We start from the raw sequence: 23,423 nt of genomic DNA, 5'->3' as shown, positions 1-23,423 counted from the left end.
TGGTTTCCAGGTTAACTGAGCAATGATTTTAATCAATTAGGATCATTTAGAGGTGTTTAATGCATATGATGCAATGAAATGCAAATGCATGAAATGAATGCAAAAAGAGACGTTGATTCTTGGTTCAATTCTGTAACACCCCTAACCCGTATCCGTCGCCGAATTAGGGTTACGAGGCATTACCGAACAAACACAACCATTTTTTTTTTTGCAACCAAACTGATCACAACATGAAAATTTAATTACTTTCGCATAGCTATTATAATTTACAATCAAAATGTAATTAATATCGTGCTCAACCTATACATGCCATAAGATTGAGTTCAAACATTTAACAAAATACCAAAAGAAGTCGATAGTGTGATGGACTATGCTGATGATCCCCGAGCTCGTAACGCGTCTCCAAAATCTTAAAAAAAAAACAAATGGATAGAAAACAAACAAAGTAAGCTTTTATAGCTTAGTAAGTCTATAGCATAACAACAAAAATATATATTTATATTAACAAATACTTATAGACAAATGCATACATATTTATCAACAATTAAAAACCGAATGTATATACACTTTATTACTTGCATACTTTCGAATTCACATATGTACTTATCATGTGCATAAAATTGATCATACACATGTATATATATATATACCAATCACATATTATATTCACTTATATATATATAGACTCATTATGAATTTATACTGAGTACATCGCTAATACATACATTCGAATATATATATATACATATTCATCATATACAAATTAATGAGTACATTTATATATATATCCCAATTGCATCCATAAATAATTATCAAACACATAGGTTCCATGTATATATTTAACAACTGCATATCCCCATGTGCATTTATAAATTCAGCAACCGCATATACGATATACATATGCCTTTATCATTTGTATACACTAAATGCATACAATTATGTTTAATCAAATGCAAAAAACCGAATGTAGATGTATACTCACCAAGCATATAAAAACCTAATATTTATGTATACATCGATTTCATATAACCAAAATCATAGATATATCAATTGCATATTCTCACATAGTTTAAATAGATTCACGGCACTTAGCACGCTAAGTTTTAAAACGATTCGATACAAACTTATAGCCTGCTAGACCTATAGTCCAAAATGTATCACCAACATTAAGCACGCTAGACGTAAAGTCGAATTAATTCACCAAGCATTAAGCACGCTAGGCACATAGCCCGAATTATATCACCAGCATCCAGCCTGCTAGACAATAAGTCTAATTTACATTCGATCACTTTATATTAGTCATTCAAACTAACAACCTCACATATTCATTTCCATTCGAGACTTTTGCATGAATAAATTCACATAATCGAAACTTTCTTAAACATATATAAGTTCCATACCTAAATTCATTTCAAGAACATATACGCATATACTTGATTCATCGCATTTCATAATATCTTACACATATATCCTACCTAAATTCGGATTAAGTACCTATTCATGTATGTAAACATATCCAATCAAATATTGCATATACATATATTTTCATCTCACACATAAACATACTTTTTCAATACCACATATATACTCATGAATTACATGTCTTAAATTAATTCCAAAGGTTTATACACATATATTCATATATAATGACATATCTAAATTCAATACACAACACATGCACGTATTTTTGCATGCTTATTCGAATCTATATATATATACAATTATAACATACATATCACAAATCAAATCCAAGAGTTTATATATATATATATATATACTTTTATAATCATTGGAACCCTTTTATATATATACATATACCTTATACATATCTTTGATTAATCTAATAATTTATACATGTATATACTTATATACCTTCATACTTTAACTAAATTCAAATGACTATATAAGTATATACCTATGATTCGAACATGTAACAATACTGCATATAATTCACTCATACTTTTAATTATTTCAACCAACATATTTTCAATTATAATTCATCAAAATACAACACATATACATACCTATATACTGATTTTTATGACATTAAATAGCTAATAGACTTACCTCGGATATCCGCAGACTCGATCGACTATTCGATTACTTTCGACTTTCCCCGATCTAATTCTGTTTTCTTCAGTTCGCGATCTAAACATATTCAAATTTAACCCTCTTATTCATCAAATCATTCAATTTTATCCAAAAACACATAAATGGGCAAATTACCATTTTGCCCCAGACATTTTACACTTTTTGCAATTTAGTCCCTATTGCGTAAAACACAAATTACACAAAATCTCACAACACCATAGTTAGGCCGAATCTTCATTGTATTCATACAAGTCCATGTATTTCATTTATTTCCCATTTTAGTCCCTCAAAAATTTATTTTCACAATTTAGCCCTAAATACTCAAATTCATCAAAAATCCCAAGACAAAACATGTTAATCTAAGACATATCTTCCATTATTCATCATCAAACATCACAAAACACAAATATTCATCAATGGCACATTTCAAAATCATCAACAATTCACAAAATTAATACATGGGTTCTAAAGTATTCAAAGCAACAATCTCAAAAACGTAAAAATTATCAAAAACCGAAACAATTTCATACCTTAATCAAGCTAGCAAAGTGCAAACCCTAAATGCCATGGATGTTTTCTTTCTTTGCAACATTCGCCAACAAAAGAGATGATAATGGCTTGTTTATGTTTTGTTTTATTATACTATACATTATTTATTAATTTACTTATTTAACCTTTAATAATTAATAAACAAAACATATATAATAAGGTTATATTAGTCCTTTGCCACCCACTAACTTACATAGTGGACTATTTGCATTATAAAACCTCTAAGTTATAAAGACAACAACAATTAGGTGCTTTTATAATTAACCCCTAAATTTTCATTTACGCGATTAAGCCCTTTTATTAAATCGGACACTTAAGCGCGAAATTAAAACACGAAAATTTCACACAATCACATACACACAAAATAAACACACATAATAATATTAATAATATTTTTCTAATTCGGATTTGTGGTCCCGAAACCACTGTTCCGATTAGGGTCAAAACCGGGTTATTACAAATTCTATTATAACAACTTTACTAGAAAACAAATCTCTTTACATAAAGCAGATATATATACGGTTTTGTCCTTATAGGCGGAGTCATTCGTTCCTCTTCTTCATTCAAGCATTAAGATAAATCTCACGAACTCTTCAAAAGGGATGTCTCTTCTATCTCCTTTTTACTTGATCCGAGCCGTGACTCGTTGCTCCTTTATCGTCGTGATGCTCGTTGGCTTCCCTTAAAAAAAGTTCAGCGGCTCTCGAATAATCTTCTTGAGTCTTCGGGCAACGGAGCAATGGTTGTGTAGTCCTCCATTAAACTATCATCTTCCTCTTGTTGTGTTTTCTCGGAACATATTCGGGCAACCGTATTATTTTCCGCTTTATCAAGAAACCCATTTCCTTATGACAAGCTCTCTATTTAACAACCGAACGTGAATCAACACCTCTTTTTATGATGAAATGCCATGCAGTAAAAAATGTCATGTAATCAAAACAAAATAAACCCAAGTTAATATCACGTATAAAAATATAATCCAAACAAGAACACTTATTTAGGAATCTACTAGGGTTCGGTATAGTTCTACCTAGGGCAAGTTCCTAAAGCTCACTATATGAGGTTTAGTTTCTAGAGTAAGGGTACCCGAACCAGCAGATTCCTCGATCCTCACCCATTATAGGCTCATACAGATCGATTTCAGTTCAGGGGGACACATTTCCCTATGGCTGCACGGAGATGAAAATCTCACGAAGACATAGGTACGGATGTATCCCGGAAGCGGTCCACTATCCTGCACGGAGGTGAAAACCTCACGAAGGACTAGTTTCTCGCTCCCACTTAAAGGTAAAATGCAAAATGCAAATGCAAAGTTGCCAAAGTTCCATGATAAAATATCAATGAGTGCAAAGGGGAAAATTTTTAAAAACTTTTTGATTTTCGACACAAAAAACAAATATGATCAGTTTATGGCTCGACTCTCTAAATGTCCCCAGTGGAGTCGCCAAGCTGTCGAAACCGTTTTTTGAAAACAAAAATTTTAGTTTCGACTTTAAAAGTAAAAACAAAAATTGGAGTCGCCACCGATCCTTTATTAAGGTGTGATCGGCCCACTTTAAAAATAATTTTGGTCTGCGAAATTTGAGAAAACAGGTTCGGGAGTCAGTTACGCACGAGGAAGGATTAGCACCCTCGTAACGCCCAAAATTCGTACCAAATTGATTTTTTAAATGCATTGGTGTCGAAAATTTGAAAAGATTTTAAAAGGAAACTTTTTATTTCATGAATGGATTAAAATAATAAGACAACTCTTATTTCAAAGAAATAAAACACCACACCCAGTAAGTTAGGGCACAATGTTTTTAAATCTTCAAAATACCCGAATATTGCCTTTTGTTTTTGAAAATTCTTATTTCGAGAAGAAAATGTCATGACCAGTAAGTTAGGACCCAACATTTTGAATTCCCGAGAATAAGCTTTTATTAAAAATTTGCAAATTTATTGCAAAACAAATACTTGGCTTTCTAAATTCATCGAAAAAAAACCGCAATCCAGTAAGTTAGGACACGATCTTTCTCGAGAATCATGATTGCCAAATATTTAAAAAATATTTTAAAAAACGATTTTAATGCTTTGACGAAACCAAAATGTATTTTCTTTAAAAACATGATAAAATGCTAATGCATATATAAAACACATATAAGTATACATATAAAAAGAGAATAAAATACATAAAAACTTATAATAATTTTTAAAAATGCATGTATATATGTATATGAGAACTGCGTGAATAAAGTAAAAATATAAAAAAATATGTACAATATGTATATAAAAAAATGGAGCATATAAAAATAATAAAATGTTTATAATAATTTAAGAAACACAAGAAAATATATATATATTTATACTATAGAAAATGAATGTATTAAAATATGTATTAAAACATGTAGGTATGCATATATACACACGTTTGTAAAAAAAAATCTATGAAGGATAATATAAAAATACGTATATTCATATTTATAAAAGTAAAAAATGTTTGTATATACAAAATATATGTATGTATTAAAAGCTTTTTAAAAAAAGTGTATGTATATGTATTATTTTAAAACATGCGTATATATATATATATAGTAGGAATAATAATAATAATAATAATAATAATAATAATAAAAGTCATAGTATAACATAATTAAAAAAATAAAAAGAAAAATAACAAATTAAGGATTAAATTAGAAATAAACGAAGTTTTGAAACCAAATTTAAAGATGGGAATTAAATAAGGACCAAATTAAGATGCGTGCAACAGTAGGAGGATCGAAAGGGGAATTATTCCCACCTTCCCAAAACGCTGCGCAGCAGTGGGCTAAACTGAAAGACGGATAAAAAATGCGGCTCAATTTAAAAAGAAACAAAACAAGTTTAATTGCAACGCGCCAAAAACCAGAGGGACTCAATGCGGAATTTACCCTCCAAAGCCCAACGCGCGGATCCTCCCCTCCGGGTCGGGTCACCGCGCGGGTATGGCCACCTAAACGGCACCGTTTTGCTAATACCATTTAAAATAAAATTTTTCTTAAAAATTTTCATTTACAGTATAAAGGAAGGAAAAAAACAAAAGAAGAGAGCAAAAGCTCTGCTAGGGTTTTCAACCCGTTCTCCGCCGCCGCCGTTCTCAACCGACCGGCCGATTCAAATCCCGGCCATTCCAGCCCCGATTCAGGTGAAGCAGGCTCGGGTTTTAACGGCGTATCCTCGAAGGTGATACTCCCTTTTATTTTTTATTTAATATACGAAAAATCTGAAAATAAATAAAACAAACAAAGAAATAAAAAAAAAACTAAGATGAAATTCACCTCTTCTGATTTTATTTCACTGTTTCTCTCTCAATTTACAGTATTCTCTTTTTCTTTCAATTTTTTCTATTTCTCTGTTTATCCCCCCCTTTACAGATTTGAAATCGGCCTTTTATAGCCGAAATGGAGAAGAAAAGAAAAGAAGAAAAAATCCAAAGAAATCTATTATGTTATTCGTTGGCCTATTGCTGCCCGATTTTTGCTATTCTGTTCTGCTTTCTCTTCTTTGTTGTATTGTCGCAGGTATAACGTGGCATGATGCGGCGCATGTTGGGGAGGGTCGTGGTGCAAGATTCATGGCGGAAGCGAGGACGAGCGGTGCCGACTTGGCATGCGCTAAGCGAAGCTAGGGTTTCTACTAGTCTATTTTTTGTGGGCTAGGTTTAGGATTATTGGGTTGAAAAGTATTGGACTCGTTATTGGGCCCGCTATTACTTTTGTTGTGTTGGGCTCGTATGCAGGCCTGGACAATTGGGCTTATTACATATATAGTAATTTACAATGAATATATATAAAAGAAAACTTTAAAATAAGTTATATGTAACTGTTTAAAGTAAATAATATACATAAAACTTAAAATTAATGAGGATAAAAAAATTTAATATAACAATAAATAAATGAAATGGACTAGGGATGATATTGAAAGCTAACACGAATTTGGGGTTTTAATTGCAAAAACCATAAACAAGTCTCCAGGGATTAATATGGGGCGCGCGCGAAGAATGGAGGACTATTCAGGAAATAAACCCCAGTCCTAGAGTGCAACGTTTCAGCGCAAGGGACTGTACATGGTCAAAGGACCCGATTGAATTCGACACAGAATTTTTGGCCCAAATAATAAAAAATAAAAGGGTCAGATTATGCTTCAGCGCGAAATGGAGGGGTTGAATACGCAAATTACCCATTAGGGCAAAGAGGTGCAGGTCACTCTCCTTCAAACGGCGCCGCATTAGCCTACATAAATAACAAGAAAAAACAAAAGAAATCCCTTCCTTCATTTTTAGAAAGAAAAAACAGAGAGAGCCAAAGGTCTCTCCCTCTCAGCCTTTCCAAAACCGGCCAACAAGGCCATTGCTAAGCACCGCCGTGACCACCTTGGACGGTGGCCGTCACTGCGCGTAGGGGCTACTTTAAGCCCCACTTCAGATCCTGTTCGAAGGCCACATTTTTTGGTTCGATGGCTGCGAAGAAAAGAAAAAAAAGAAACTTCCATCCCGCCCTTATGAGTCGATTTCAGCGACGGATAGGCCTCCGAAGACATGATCGACGGGCGTTCCAGGTATTTCTTTTTGCTTCTCTCTTTATTCTATATTATTTGTAAAAACGGGTTTTTGTAAAAGAAATGAACAAATGATTCAAAATAAAAATAAATGAAAAGAACAGAAAATAAAGAAACGAAAAGAGGAAAAACGGTCGGATTTTTCAACCTTTTTTCAGTCTGTATTCTGTTTTTGATTTTACTTATGTGCGTTCGTAAAAACGAAGAAAAAAATACATGAGCAGTGCTTGGGGTTTTTATAACCCGATTACCAATGCTTTTATCTCTATTTTGTTTTTTTTTAACATTATTTTTTCTTTGCTGTTGCGTCTACTTGTTGGCTTTGCAGTGCCCGTGGCCGGCAGTGGTGGAGAGGCGTCTTGAGTGGGCGTGGGCTGGAGGCGTGGCGGACGAGGAGGCCACGTAAGGCATGCGCTGTGCCAGCTAGGGTTTCTGCTGAAATTTTAAGTTTGTGGGCTGATTATTTTGGGCTTAAGGTTTGGGTAGTTGGGATTGAATTTTGGGTTTGTTGTATTTTATTTTATTTGGACAATGGGCCCAGCGAATTTGGGCTTCTACAATCCATATCCAAACGGGACATGAATGCAAAATGGAAAATGAAGATTTTCTATATCAACTAAATGCAGGTAAAAGCATGGTTGTCGATTTCAATTTTTAGTTCTTTTTTATTTTCTAATTTTGCCTATGTAATAATCAAATTTAGTGTGATTCACTTGTTTTTATGTTTATTATTTTTTGTTAAATACAACTGCATTGATAATTGTGCTTCTAACTGGAATAGAAGCTTGTTTTAATGGAGTTGTCAAGCAAAATGATACATCGTTGTCCATAGTTCCATAACCTAGCTAATTATAGTTATGTTGCAGCTTTTATTATATCCTTTTGCGTACGAGTGAAAATTTCATTGCATCATGTACTTGTTTTTGTCTGTTAAACCATATCCAAAATCGATAAAAGTATCATGGAGGTCCCTATACTAAAAGTTAGATTGCATTTTACTCTCTCTACTCAAAATATGAGCAAATCAGTCCCTGTACATAAGATTAAAGAGCAAAATAGTCATCTATTAAAGATTTTTTCCATTTCTACCCTTAAAAATTGATCCCTGAATGTCAACATGAGGTACACATAGCACGTCACATGTTACTGTTTAGTTATTTCTTCAAGCACACTAGTTTTTAACAGTACAAATGGATGAATTTTTTAAAAAAAAGACCAATTTGCTCTTTAATATAATGTTCAAGAACTAGTTTGCCCCTTTTTTGATTAAAGGAGGCAAAATGCAGTCTGACTCCTAGTATAGCGGCCTCCAAGATGCTTTTACCTCATTAATTCGAACCATGACTAAGTGTTGTTGAATCATATTACTGATAAATGTTCATCGACAACCCTAACATTGGGAAAACTTCCAAAATTATTTCCCCATGATGAGAATGGAATGTATATAGTATGCGTCCAAAATTACCTATTCATTAATAAAAGATATTTTTGAAATAATAAATGTTTTTTAAATTGAAATAATAAATGTTAATTTTATTCTAATTTAACTTTATTTTATTCTTTTTAATAATACAAAAATTAAATTGATTTATTTGATAGTAAAGGGAGTAATTCATCAAATCCTTATAATAGAATAGTTGTTACCTTTGCACAGTGGACAACATGATAGGCTTTTGCAGACAGGTGGTGACTTGTGAGGATTTCTTTTAACTTGTTTTTTTATTTTTTATTTGTGGGCTTGATACAGATTCAAGACTAGACAACCTGGGTTAGAAGGCCAAGGTTAAGTATTAATTGTTGATGCTTTGATGTAAGCAGTTTCCACACACAGGGCAAAGGATATTGTACAATTTTTTTGCGAGTTGGAATTTCTTGTTTTGCTTAGATTAAAGCTTCTGCGATCTTACAAGAGTTAGGATTAATGGCTATGGAATTGGGATTGTTCTCGGGCAGTTGTCTGAACTTTGGTTGGAAATGTTGAAGATCTGAAAAAACTAAAGCAAGTTAATGAAACTTGAGAAAATATCGTTCTTTATTGGCTGCTCTTATGAGTATATTATTATTTGCAAGGTTATGTGCTTGCTGACAGGTAATGAATAAGTGGGCTCTGTTCTTGATTTCTTAGCCACACTTAAATGTTAACTGTGATTTAACTATTGTTGTTTCTAATCAATGAGAGGTTTTTGAGCTTTGCTCTGAAGTGCTTGTTCTATGACTGATGGACTGTGTTGCAAGCTACTGCTGGATGGTATAGACTTTACTCATATGTTTGTTTAATGCTTGGTTTAACGTATAAACATAATATCCCTTCTACAGTTCAAGCGAGAATGCATAGAATGACCGCACGCCATGATTCTTGTGGTGCTTCTGATTTTAAGTAACAAAGCATAATTGTGTGTGATCTTATGTTTGGTTCTGCTTTTACTAAATTAAGCTTCTATTTCTCTTAGTTATACGTTGCTCATGTATTTGAACAATCGCAAATTATGTCATTCTTTTCCATCCTCCATATTGTGCACAACCTAGGGTTGCTTTAAGATTTTGATTGGTAGAGTGGAAAGAAAATTGAAAATTTGGAGTAAAAATTTAAAAGGATAAGATAATTTTTTTTATAGGTGTGGTTGGTAAAGTAAAAAATTGAAACTAAAGAAAATAAAATATTTTAAAAATATATAAATTTGAACTAACATATAAATCTCTCTCTTGTTCTGAGGCAGACCGTTGTGATAGTCAAAACAAAATTGGGAAATTTTAATTTTTCCCTTAAAATTTGTTAGGCTGTCAAGACTTACAAAAATAAAAACCTACCTAAAAGTATAAGATTAGTAGAAAGCGACATCCATAGAGGTCGATAATAAATTTATTTCTTCAAACAAAACAATAAAAGTAAAATGGACAAGGATTTTATTAAATAAGAAACTAAATTTAAATTTAAGGCTTCAACTGAAAGTAACAATTAATTAAAAGTTTTAGAAAAACCAATGGGAAAAAGGTCTAGTCAAAGGTTAACTGACACTAATTCTCCTTACCCTATTCGATATCTAAGAAGCAGCTCATTTGAAATTACTTCTCTAATTGATAAATAATCTTATAACTCAACGCCTAAAGTTTAACTTACCGATAGCATTAAGAATGAGAGAGACATAATTCTAACCAACAAACTCACCTCAATGAAGTTTATTTAAGCTATATCATACATCCACACTACATAAACGTAAACTACAATATAAATGAGTTATACAATTTGTCACTAGTATTAGATAAAATTAGAATTTAATTATCCAAATTGACTCGACAATCATTGTAAGCTATCAAATCTTGGTTGGACATTCAATAAACTTGAGCAATTGTAATTAAAGTTTAAGTATAAATAAGATTTAAGAACATAAATAGCATAATTCAATGGGAGAAATATTACAAATAAATAGACAAATTAAGCACTCATCAAAAATTTAGAAAATTTTAATTAGGCCCTCAAATTTTTAAAATTCACATTATACCTTTTAATTATATATTTTGAAAATTTTAATTAAACTCTCTTAAATTTTTTGAAAATTTTCATTAATCTCACAAAAATTTTAAAATTTTAATTAGTCACCCAATTTTATTTATTCTCATTAAATTCCTTTTTTTAAATGTGCTACCCTCCAAACTCGATACCATAATCCATCAATGCTCTCATTTTCTCTCTATTCATCATTCGAATTTTAAAGAATTAATTTTATGCATTAAAATAAAAATAATTAATTCTTTTTTTACCTCATATTTTTTTCTCAACCAAACATACTTAAAACTTATTTTATTTCCCACCTCATCAAACACACACTAAGTGCTTTCCTTGTTACTATACAATTGTTAGGGTGTACTCTACTTTTTTCTAACAACCCACCCGCATGCATGTTCCTTTCTCCCCCGCCCGCTTTTTGATTTTGCAATTCATAAAAAAGGTTTAAGTTTTCATTTTGGTCCTTATGATACGTTTAAATTTAAAATTTAATCTATATACTTTAATTTTTAATATAATTTAGCCCCTATAATTTTTAATGTTATTAATTAGCCAACGTGACATATTTTTTGAAGGCAGGAGTTGCCTTTTATTTTTTTAATGGTCAAATTTCAAATTTGACCTTGTACTATGCTAAAACTTAAGATTTAATCTATATACTTTAGTTTTGCTATTTAATTCGATTCATCTACTTTCATAATTTGATTCAACATTATTTTTATTATTACATGACTACCAAGTGTAATTTCTGTTTATATCAAAATATCACACCAGTGAATTTAGTACAAGAGAATTTTAACGATGGTGACTACTGCACTTGAATTTTTAAATTAAGCTGTCTAATTTGAAATATCCCACCAATTATTATTATGTTGTCTAATTTGAGCGATTAGCTCTCAATAGAGATGACTCTCCGTCTGTCTCAACCACATCCTACAAATCATGAGTTTGCAGATATATCTTCATTTTCACTACTCATATATGATAGTTTTCACCACCAAATACAAGTGGTGGTGAAAAACTCATGTTTTACAACAACAAAACAACTTCTCTTTCTTTCCTTCTTTCTTTACAAACAACAAAGAACAAAGGCCTTCAAAGATAACAGGCTTTCGATACCATTAGTTGGGATTTGAATTGAGTTAATCAACAAAGAATCGATTCAAATAATAAACAATCGATTCAAAATAGAGAAGAATCAATTAAAACAAAGAATAATCGATTCAAAAGAAGTAAAATAGAAAACAAATAAAAATGAGACTCCAAAACAAGAAGAAGTTAGAATATGTTTTTCACTAGATTCAATTTTCAAAGGGGGTTGTTTTTTAAGTTACATACAATACAAAATACGTAACCACTCCCACTAACAACATTCAAACTTATAAAACATAACTTGTAAACATAAACAAGCTTAACTCATTAGCCAAATCAATACCTAAACATCAATAAATCAAATTACAACTGAGTTAGACTAGCTTGCTTGTAACAAAAGTTTCAGCTGCATGTTTGTGCACCAAAAATTCTTGCTGCTGCATTGCTGGCCAACATTCAACAAATGTGCTGGCGTGGAGATGGAATAAAAATGGGTTTTTTTTTTTATTGCTGCTACCTGTAAAGCTATAGTAGGAGATGATTGGGAAGCTGGAGATGAGGTTTGTAACTTGGTTTGGAAGTGTCAAGAACCCCAACATATCTGTTAATTTTTATAACTATTGCTTAATGGACTAATGATGAGTAATGAGCAATAGACAACTGTTGTTTAAGGTGTGGTTCTCCTTTTGGAGTCTATTTTATTTATGTTGAGAGACTGTATGTTTTACTCAAAACATATGGAAAACAATACTTCAAAATGTAGAGAGTTTCACATTCTTCACATTACAATTAAAGGAATGGCTAACGTGGAACTTAAACAACAGTGGAGATTTCAGAATTGAGGGAACCAATTGGTGCTCCTTATTTCCTATTGTTTGCTGGTTTTTATGGAAGAATTGCAATGCTTTTGTTTTTGAAGATGAGAACGGTAGTTGAATGGTTCGAGAAAATGCAGAGTAAAGGTGAAATATCTCAATTATTAATACTAACTTAGTGAATGCAAAGCAATGAGTAACATTTTTTTTAAAATTTTAAACAAATAAAAACCACACTAACATGAAACTAACTAAAATCGAAAACCATTGGAAATTTAAAATTAACTCACTATGACCCACAAATTCCAAAACCTGAACTGACCATTTCGGATTGATTGTACCCAAAATCAACTTCACTCAGTAAAATTCAAAACTCTACTCTATTTCATTTCACCAGCTTTTGCTACCTATCTATTGTCCCTTCCATAAAACCCGGTTCGAAGCAACCTTGCTTTGGTTCAATGAAGTTCAATGATGGCATCTCTAATTCTCAATCTGTCAGTAGCCACTTCAGTGGAGCATGAAACTCCAATTTTAGTGAAAGAAACAAAGCATTCCCATATCTCAGCTTCCATGTTTGGCTTATTTCTTATTCTCTTCCTGTTTACACCAATTTCTTCAACTAAACGAACATTAAAAATCTCCTTCAAGCCTTCTTGTAGTGCCATTTTGCAGAAATTATGAAGGCTTAAGCCATCATGAAACAAATCACATGTCGGTCTCCTTCCGGTTATCATTTCTAAAAGCATAATACCGTAGCCATAGATATCACATTCTGGAGAGAATGATCCACTCATGCCATATTCTGCAATAATATTGCGTTAAAAATTTAAAAATCTTTAATAGAAATCATTTGGTTTCTCCCTTGATTCAGTGTTAGAGACTTTACCTGGGGCAACGTAGCCAATTGTTCCCTTGATTACTGAGGAACTTGTTTGATCGCTTCCAATATTGCTTGTGACGGTAGACAAGAGCTTTGCCAATCCAAAATCAGCGACGTGTGCAACCATATCATCGTCAAGAAGGACATTGGAAGGCTTCAGATCGCAATGAACAATCATCGTCTCGCAACCATGATGAAGATAATCTATAGCATTGGCCATGTCAATAGCAATGTCTAACCTTTGACCAAAATTCAAATACCTTGACTGATCATGTTGCTCATGTAACCAGCTTTCTAAACTCCCATTAGGCATGAATTCAAAAACTAAAGCCTTGAATTCATTGCCTTGATAATCAATGCTTGAGCAAGAAGTTATAATTTTGAGAAGATTCCGATGTCGAATTTTCCTTAAAGCCTTGCATTCTGCTATGAAACTTCTTGCCGCCCCATGGTTTCGAAGGTTAAGTACCTTGACAGCAACAGGCTTTTCATGTTGATAAATAACTCCTTTATATACAGAGCCAAAACTTCCAGTTCCAATCAAGTTGGAGGAAGCAAAACCATGGGTGCATTCAAGAAGCTGTTTGTAGGATAAACGCAAGCAGCCATTGTCGAACAAAGATGATGGCATAAATGTTCCCCTTCTTGCCTTGTGTCTCAAGGAATGATAAACAAGAAGAACAACCAAAATAGAGCCAAGAAGAATGCTGATGATAATAGCAATAATGGTTTTGGTAGATAAAACCTTTCCCTTTTCCTTTGGTTTCTCACTGAAGCACTTGGGAAACTGTAATTTTGGAATTCCCCCACAAAGCTTTTTATTTCCGAAGAAAGAAAATCCAGTGGCATTTTTGAAAACTCCTTTTTTTGGCACTGCACCCTCTAGTTGAGTAAAAGAAAGGTTTAATCTCACTAGAAAAGGAAGTTTTTGAAGTTCAGGTGGTATGGTGCCAGACAAATTGTTATTTGAAAGATCTATGTTCTCAAGAGCTCTCAAGGAGGCAAAAGATTGAGGGATGGTACCATGGAATGAGTTTTTTTGCATGAAGAGAGTTGTAAGTTCTAAACTCTCCACAAGTGTCAGGGGAATTTCACCATGGAAATTGTTATTATGAACGTAAAACTCGACAAGATTCTTCATGTTTCTCATATCTGATGGAAGGGAACCAGTGAAAGAGTTGTGAGACAAATTAAGATAAATCAGTCTTTCAAAAGCACCAAATAATTGATATGGGGTACTACCATTAAGGTTGTTAGTGGAAAGATCTAGTTTTTGCAAATTTGTGCATTGCTTGAGGGATAAAGGAATTGCTCCAGCGAATTTGTTATTGGATAAGTCTAGATCGGATAGCCGAGAGAGATTACCAATGGAGGATGGGATTTTACCTGACAAATGATTAAAACCGAGGTACAATCCTTCAAGATTTTGAAGATTTCCAATGGAAATGGGAATTTCACCAGAAATGAAAGTTCCTTTCATTTCCACAAGATCCAGGTTAATGAGATTGCCAATTCCTTGAGGAATGCGTCCGATGATCTGATTGTCTCCCATAAAAAGCTCTTCAAGCCAGATTGAAAAATTGGCTACAAAATCTGGAATCACCCCATAAAGGTGATTGTAATTTATAGCCAAAGATTGCAATCGGCTGCAGTTGCTTAAAGATGAGAGAAAGCTCAAGTCTCCTGGTTTCCCACTTCCAAGGTAATTGCCTGGAATGTTTAACACTAGAAGATTCCTCAGGTTTCCCATATTCTCAGGAACTGATCCAGTGAAACCATTTAAGGCGATGTCAAATAGTTCCAGGCTAGATATGTTGGATATTGACCTTGGAATTTCTCCAGTAAGCTGATTAAGGGCAATAAAAATCGCTTCCAGATTTGGACAAGTACAGCCTATTTCTGGCGGAAGATTCCCAGATAATTGGTTTTCAGCTGCATCAAGAACTAGCAAAGATGAAAAGTTGTGCACTGGAGGAACTGATCCGGACAGCTTATTTGCACCAATATACATGTATTCCAAGTTGGATAATTTGCCTAGAGAACTGGGTATAGTTCCCTTCAACTTATTGTGTAGAAGTGATAGGACTTTCACTAAACCAAAACAGGCTTTTAGCGGCGTTTTTTGCGGCGTTTGGACAAAAAACGCCACTAAAAATCGAGCATTAGCGGCGCTTTACGTAAAACGCCGCTAAAGATCGAGCATTAGCGGCGTTTCTAGGAAAGCGCCGCTAAAAATTAGCATTAGCGGCATTTTTTGGAAAAACGCCGCAAAAAACCTAAGCCGAACGACATCATTTTGTACCTTTCAGATCTTTAGTGGCGTTTTTAAAAAAAGCGCCGCTAATGCTCAGATCTTTAGCGGCGTTTTTAAAAAAGCGCCGCTAGTGCTCAGATAAACGCCACTAATGTTCAGGGCTTTAGCGGCGTTTTTGAAAAAGCGCCGCAAAAACATTTTATCTGCTATTTACTATTTAATTTATTTTTAATTGAATATTTGATAAAAATGGATAAATTTGAAATAAAAAAACATAGAAAAATATTTTTAAAATACTATTATTTAAAATAATTTTAAATTTTTTTGTGTACATGATTGATTGATTTTTAATTTATATATTAAATAATTTCAAATATAATTGTAAAAGATACGATAGTATTAATTTTAAAATATTTAATTTAATTATCATTATAGTTTAGGGTTTAATATATATGGTTTAGGGTATATATATAGTTAATTTAGGATTTAGGGCTGGTTTAAGAGTTGCAATTTTAAGGTTTATAAATTATGGAATTAGGGATTATGGATCAGGGATTCTGATTTAAGGATTGTGATTTAAGGTTTATGCGTTAGGGGTTAGGGGTTAAGGGTTAGAGATTAAGAGTTAGGGATTTAGGGTTTATAGATTCAGTGTCAAGTTAGGGTTTAGGATTTAGATTAATTAGTGTGTTTTAATTTATATATTAAATAATGTTTAGGGGTTAGGGATTTGGGGTCGGGTTAGGGTTAGGGTTTATGATTTAGATTAATTAGTATTTTTAATTTCTATATTAATTAAGGATTAGAGGTTTGGGGTTTGGGGTTTGGGGTTTGGGGTTAATAGTTAGTGATTTAGTGTTTAGAGATTCGGGGGCGAGTTAGGGTTTAAGGTTTAGATTAATTAGTATTTTTTAATTTATATATTAAATAAGTTCTTATATAATTGTAAAAGAGAAATAATAAATTGTAAAGATTATTAGTTTAAGATTGATATGCAATATACAATAATTGAATGTAAAAAATTGTAAAATATACGAGCTTTGGCGGCGTTTATAGCCAAAACGCCGCTAATATGATTTAGAATTTTTCAAAACGGTGTCGTTTTATTATAAGAATTTAATTTATTAGTGGCGTTTCTTACGTAAATTAGGAAAAGGTAACATTTGTGGTGTTTGTGACTAAAAATATTTAATTTAAACCATTTGATATATTTAAATATTAGATTTAAAAAATTAATAAATAAAAAATGTAACAAATTGATACGGATAAGTAACTATCTATTTTAGATATATAGGACCAAATTATAACAAATAAAAATAAAATACAAAACTAAAATCATTCCACATCGAACATCTAGCAAAATAATTATATTTTAGTTAGGAAGAAATATCCCTAATAAAATAGAGATTAGATCGAAATGAACAATATAAAATCATAATTAACGTCTCAATCTTTAATAGAAATTTGATGTGAGAGATTATTTGATAGTAAAATAATTTTACTTTAAAAAATAGCACCATTTTATATAGCAAAACATTTAGCGGCATTTTCATAAAAAATACCACAAAAAATAATCAATTTATAAAAACAAAATAAAATTTTTAAAATAGTAAAACAACATCATTTTATTCAAAATGAAAATAATTTTTTAACGCCACAAAAAATAAGCAATAGCGGCGTTTTTATAAAAAAACGCCACAAAAATTATTTCACTTTTACCGCTTTTATTCCAAAATTCCCCCCTGAAACCCCTAAATTTTCCCCCCTAAAGTTGGTATCCTCAAAACACCCAAGGGTTTCTCTCTGCCACCACCGTCTTCATCATCATCTTCCCTTCTCTCCCTCTTTTTGCATACATCTCAGAAGAGCTCATACTTCATCTGTTTCTTATGTGACTCTGAAGCCTCTTTCTTTCCTTCAACATACCCAAGGTAAAGTTTTCTCAACTTCTTCTCAATCATTTATTTCCTTCTTTATCTGTTTTAATTCATGTGACTTTGCTTTTCTCAACTTATTCTCAATCATTTATTTCCATTTCCTTCAACATACAACTTCTTTATCTGTTTTAATTTTTCACTTTCTCTTCTGCATTTCAGTTACGTTTTCTGTTCGTTTACTCAGAAAATGATACCACTTTTTTCTCTCTGTTATCATTTACTTCGAAGGATGTTTTATCATTCTATTATCATGTTCCCTCCTGGCCCAAAAGTAACAGGGTTTATGATATATTTTCAGATTGTCTTCACCCCTGGGCAAGATAAATGCTTCACATGCGGTCAGATGGGCCATATAGCGGCAAATTGTGAAGGAAAGGCAAAGAGGAAGGAAGGAGAATTTGATGAGAAAGCTGATGGAAAAACTGTGGCCAGAAAGCCATATCAGGTTACTTTGCAATTGAATTTATAGCTGGAATTATTATAATGAATTCTTTGGAAAAATTAGAACTTGTTATTTGCTTCATCTTTGCAGTTCTTGAACATATGGACCCTTAGGGAGTATCTGGAATATGAGATGAGAATCCCCAATCCTCCTTTTGAAATTGACTTGGAACGCGTTTAATTCTCTGTTTTAATTCTCTATTTTTTCCTTCATTTTTTAATGTTAAATTTATCCTTTCAACCCCATCGATTTTGGATCTCATAATTTATTTTTGGTTCTTAGGTTCAGTGAGCTGTATTGGGTGCTTTTCGGGAGATTTTCTTTCATTTTCCTTTCTCCTATTTCAGTGGATTTATTTTTGGTTCTCCTACTGCATATGTTGATTCACGAATTCTAAAAGCTGTTGCTATCGAGAACTCTAAGGATGTGGACGCAGCTGCGGAGATTGTTCTGTCTGAGACTCTGCCTTACCTATCTAAATGAACCGTGGCTGGTAGTTCTTCCTCATGGAATCGGAGCCCTCCTGTGCAAGCAAATGAAGGTAGCTGTCCGTTGCAAAGTCGCTTTTGCGGACTCGGCGTCGGCTCAAACTTGATCCAGCTAATAAGCTATATTTTCCATGTATGTACTTCCCTTTTTAAAAAATTATCTTTCCAGACCTTCAAAAATTATCTTTCCGTCGCTTTTGTGCATGCTTGATGGGATGAGAATTTATTTTTTCTCAAAGCTGATCTTGGGCCAATTTTGAAAGAGGCATGCACAGTTTTTCAATAATATTTTGGGTTGTCTTTCTGCCATAGCATGATGCACAATTGTAAATTTCACCATCTATACTATTGATTGATTGCTTCTCTACCTATCTGTATTTCTTCCTCTTGTGGTTGGATATTTGTAATTTTGTTGAGTAATTAATCTTAGGTGCTTGGTTTTTGCAGTTTGATGAGCAGAAGGATCAAGTTGCAATAGAACAAATACTACGGGTTGTTTTCCTAGATCCTAAGCGTCCTTGTCCTGTAAGTCCCATTAGCTTGTTACTCCCGTTTCCACAACTATATGTGCCTTCATTCACGTTTGCTTCTGCTTTTAGACATTTGCTTTGTTTGCTTTGTTTCTTGCTTGGGACCAGCTGCTAATAAGAAGCCTGTCACTGATCAGCAGTATCAGAAAGGTAGACTCTTGTGGTTTATTTCAAGTTATACTTTATCTTGATTGCCTTATGAAGTTTGTTTGGTTGTGTATAGTTTCTATTTGCAATGATTTATGCGTGAGTGCTTTGACCTGACAAGTTGACTGCTAGTTGGTTATTGTGTTTTTGTTTATTGGTTTTAATTTTCTGAGGTGGATCTGTTACAGTCTTCTTAAAATTCAAGTTCTTTCAGTTATTCACTTGAAGATATGGCGGAATTTATACAAAGTCGTTTCCTTCCAGTTTGCCTATGTAAACTTGGACGCTTTTAATTATATTAAAAGTTAAAACATGCAAAAACTTATATAAAACTCACATTTTCTTAAAGCAGGACATCAAGAGGCTCTCATTTTGGGGGGCCTGGAACTGATATCAGCTGAAATGATTCCACTTTAATCCGTGGCCTCATTGTGGATTAATTCCTTTTGATGCTTGCATACATGTATGCACTCCTTTGTGTTTTATTTTATTTTTGTTCTAAGATCTATTAAATCTAACTTAATTTTCACGCATTCTGTTGTGCAAGTTGGAGGTCCATGGGATTTCTGTAAAGTCCGAGACCAATGAACCAAAACAGCAAAAATTACGTATCTGGAATCGTGAAATGAAGGAATTTGAGTGAATTCGATATGTCAAAATTGGGTATTGGATTTGATGATGAGAAGTTCGAAAGAAAAACATCGGAAAAGGCATTAGTTTTGTCTCAGATTAACGTTTGAAAAACAGAAATATGGATGTGCTGCTGTTTGATTTCAGAGAAAATAAGGAAACTACAAAAATGTATGTTTTATATTATTGCTCCTTTTGTTCATTTGTTCATTCATATGGAGGTTTTGCAGGCGCTGCTATGGCTATTATTTCATTCTTCACGGCTTGAAACTGAAATTGCAAACTTTGAATAATATGATCCTAATTATGGTTAACAAGATAAAGTTTTAGCTATCAATTTTGGTAAGGATTAATATGCAATTTATACCTCAACTTGTCTCAACTTACATTTTGTTTCCCACCTAAACACACTAACGTCATTAATTTACACTTACATGAAATGTAATAGCTTCTCAAATTTTTATTCTTTTAAATTTTGTTGTTTCAAAATTGCAGGAACTTAGAGAAGCTTCAGCTAATATTGAACAAAGCATCAAAACGACGTTGCAGATTTAATAAATAGTTACATAAGTTTATACCCAAAATGGGTTTTTGATCTCAGGTAATTTAAAACTCTTATTTACTTAATGGTGTAATTTTGAATTTCATTGGAAACTTTAATTTGTTAGAATTTGATCCTCTTAATTTGCAAAAATTGGAAATTTGATCCTATTTTTTGTGCATACATGCTCTTGAACAGTTGGTTTTTGCTAATTTGTTTTGATCTCCGATAGTTTAAAACTCTTATTTACTTAATGGTGTAAGTCTGAATTTCATTGGAAACTTTAATTTGTTAGACTTCCATCCTCTTATTTTATAAAATTGAAAATTTAGTCTGGTTTTTGGTGAATATATGAACTTGTATTGTTAATTTGTTGCATTTAAAATGTTATAAAATTGACAAGTTGGTCCAGTTTTTGGTAAATACATTATACATGAATTGTTAATTTTGCTAATTTTTGCATGTAAATACATTATACATGATTTGTGTTAATTTCTTGCATATAAATTATTGAAATGTTGATTTTGATAATTCCTTACATATTAAATATTGAAGTGTTGATGTTCAAGCTAGTAATTTAACAGTAAGGTTTACTAATGTTATCCAATTGGACTAACTTATCAGGTTTTGTAAATTAAGGGGATAAAATTCATAATTAGACCTTTACTTATTTAGTTTTATTCCAAAGTGTTACCTTGAAAGTTAGTATTGGCTTAATTTTCCAGTACTTATTATGTGTATGTCTTGCTTGAAGGCCTCTCCTTTAGGCATGTGATAAAAGGCTAGCACTTTTTGGTAGCAAGGATGAAAAGTGGAAAGACAAAAAAAAGTATTAATTTAATGATTACAAATATCTTTGTTATAAATTTCTACCATTAGATTAAATAGTTTGCCATCCTTACTGCACAGAACCGAAAGGATTTTAAGTGTTGATTTAACTCTCTCTCTCTCTCTTATATTTATTTGGTTTTGATCTTGTTAATTTGCTTGTTTAGACCATATGACGAGCATTTGGATTATCTTCCATTGAATGTTTTTTTTTTGTATAAAGTTATTTATGCTGGCATCTGCTTTTTTCTTTTTAGGCACTTAGATTAAGGTCGAATGAGCTAAAATTGGAGAGGCAATTGGAGAACATAGAGGCTGAAATTTCTTCTTTCAAGTATGCTGTAATTTTTCTTTTTTTTTTGTTCTTGTGGTTATTGCTGCCCCTGTTTCTGGGAGTGATTGTGTAAACATTTTAGTGTGCTTTAGTTATTGTAAGAATATTTTTAACATTGTTAATTTTAATATTATTGTAAGAATATTGTGAATTATAATTCAGTTATCAATTTATATCATTTATCTTTCATTGAATTTGAAGTATCATTTAAATTTGTTGTTTTTGGTTGGATTTTATGTTATAGGAAGGATTGTATATGGAAGAAAATCGGGTGTTACAAATTTGTAAAAATTAGTGGCGTTTTTTTATAAACGCCGCTAAAGAGTTGTACTTTTAGCGGCGTTTGTGATAAAAGCGTCGCTAAAGATCATGTTCTTTAGCAGCGTTTGTGGTTAAAGCGTCGTTAAAGGTCTTGATCTTTAGCGGCGTTTGTGGGAAAAGCGCCGCTAAAGCTCATGTTCTATAGCGGCGTTTGTGAGAAATGCGCCGCTAAAGGTCATGATCTTTAGCGGCGTTTATTTATAAAAATGCCGCTAAAGTTAGCGACGCTGTCATTAGCGGCATTTCTTGCGGCGCTTAAAAGTATTTGTGGCGCTAAAAAGCGCCGCTAAAGGCCTAAAAAAGCGCCGCTAAAAACCTGTTTTGGTGTAGTGTTTCAAGGTGGAAATGTTTCCTAGGGAAGCTGGAATACCGCCAATTAAAAGATTGCCAGCAAGATGAAGATTGATGAGATTCTTCATATCACCCAAGGACACTGGGATTTCTCCGGTAATGTTATTGTCAGTGAAGGCAATCTCTTGGAGATTAGAACAATTGCTGAGCTCTTCAAGGATTTCACCATTGAGATGATTGAAGTTCAGACTTAAATAAACGAGTCGTTTCAAGTGGCCAATTTCCCTTGGGATGGTTCCTTGCAATTTGTTATAAGAGAAGTCAACTTCTCTAAGGAAGGTTAAGTTTCCAATAGCCGGAGATATAAAGCCGGCTAATGACAAGCCACTCATGTTCAATGAAACTACCCTTTGGTGCCGACGACCACATTGAACACCTTGCCATTGACAGCAATGGAAGGAAGCGTTCCATGAAGTTAAAACTCCATGAGAATCCCCAACAAGCTGATCCTTCAAAGAAAGCAAAGCTAGCATGTCGTTTTCGTTGCTTCTCAATGCCAACGTAGCAGGCTTGGAGGACATTGACAGCAGGGTAAATCTAATAATGAAAAGAAGATTTATCCATTGGTTTTTCAAGCTGAATATCTCCATTTCTAAAGGAAAATGGAGAATTCGAAGTGAAACAAGCAGGTTTTGATGACAAAAGGTAAAGAAATAATGGAGGTTGAGTTGATATCTGATTCATCCATGTATCATCTTAATTTATAATGCTTCATTTATGTCATTAAACTGATTGTGAACAAGCATCAAGAGGAACAGAAATTAATAAAAAAATCAGCTTAGTTAAAGATGCTTTAATCAAAGCTAGTGGGAAACTAAGAAATTATTTCTCCATAGTCTCATAAAAGTGGTTGTGAACGTCAAACACGTTCAATAGACTAATAGGCAAAAGCATTGTTCTTTCCTTTGTATAAGAATGACTGGGGACAACAATAAAGTTGGCAAAAACATAAAGAAACGTATTATTTGAGAAAAAAAATCCAAAGAAATCATCACTCTTTTAACGTGTCATGTGCATATCAAAAGCTCCATGTGAAAAGGAGACTATTGCCCATAGAAGATTTAAAGAAAGAAAAGTAAGAGTCCTTTTGGGTTAATATATGGATTTAAT

At 32.7% G+C, this 23,423-nt stretch overlaps 1 protein-coding gene and 2 long non-coding RNA genes across 5 annotated transcripts; 1 reads left to right on the top strand and 2 right to left on the bottom strand.

The window, feature by feature from the left end:
- Positions 1-220: 220 nt before the first annotated feature.
- LOC128041265 (uncharacterized) lies at positions 221-2,500 on the bottom strand. The gene is made up of 2 exons (XR_008195998.1): positions 2,068-2,500; positions 221-409 (listed from the first exon to the last, which is right to left on the bottom strand). It is a non-coding gene; the product is annotated as an uncharacterized LOC128041265 (long non-coding RNA).
- A 10,585-nt stretch (positions 2,501-13,085) lies between these two features.
- Positions 13,086-15,521, bottom strand: LOC128041155 (putative receptor-like protein kinase At3g47110). Its single transcript, XM_052630514.1, has 2 exons — positions 13,517-15,521; positions 13,086-13,432 (listed from the first exon to the last, which is right to left on the bottom strand). The coding sequence occupies exons 1-2, from the start codon at positions 15,519-15,521 to the stop codon at positions 13,086-13,088; spliced, it is 2,352 nt and encodes a 783-aa protein (XP_052486474.1).
- A 1,993-nt stretch (positions 15,522-17,514) lies between these two features.
- On the top strand, positions 17,515-21,835 carry LOC128041182 (uncharacterized). 3 transcript variants are annotated; one of them, XR_008195843.1, is made up of 9 exons: positions 17,515-17,695; positions 18,000-18,146; positions 18,234-18,764; positions 19,079-19,156; positions 19,270-19,311; positions 19,661-19,771; positions 19,856-20,109; positions 20,434-20,539; positions 21,565-21,835. It is a non-coding gene; the product is annotated as an uncharacterized LOC128041182 (long non-coding RNA). The 3 variants fall into 3 exon arrangements; XR_008195844.1 differs by having other exon boundaries at positions 19,231-19,311; XR_008195842.1 differs by having other exon boundaries at positions 19,079-19,311.
- Positions 21,836-23,423: the final 1,588 nt, after the last annotated feature.

The sequence above is a fragment of the Gossypium raimondii genome, chromosome 5 (assembly GCF_025698545.1).
Source record: "Gossypium raimondii isolate GPD5lz chromosome 5, ASM2569854v1, whole genome shotgun sequence".
Classification (NCBI taxonomy): Eukaryota; Viridiplantae; Streptophyta; class Magnoliopsida; order Malvales; family Malvaceae; genus Gossypium; species Gossypium raimondii.
The sequence above is the reverse complement of the archived record's forward strand: the minus strand, read 5'-3'. Positions and strand labels throughout refer to the sequence as shown.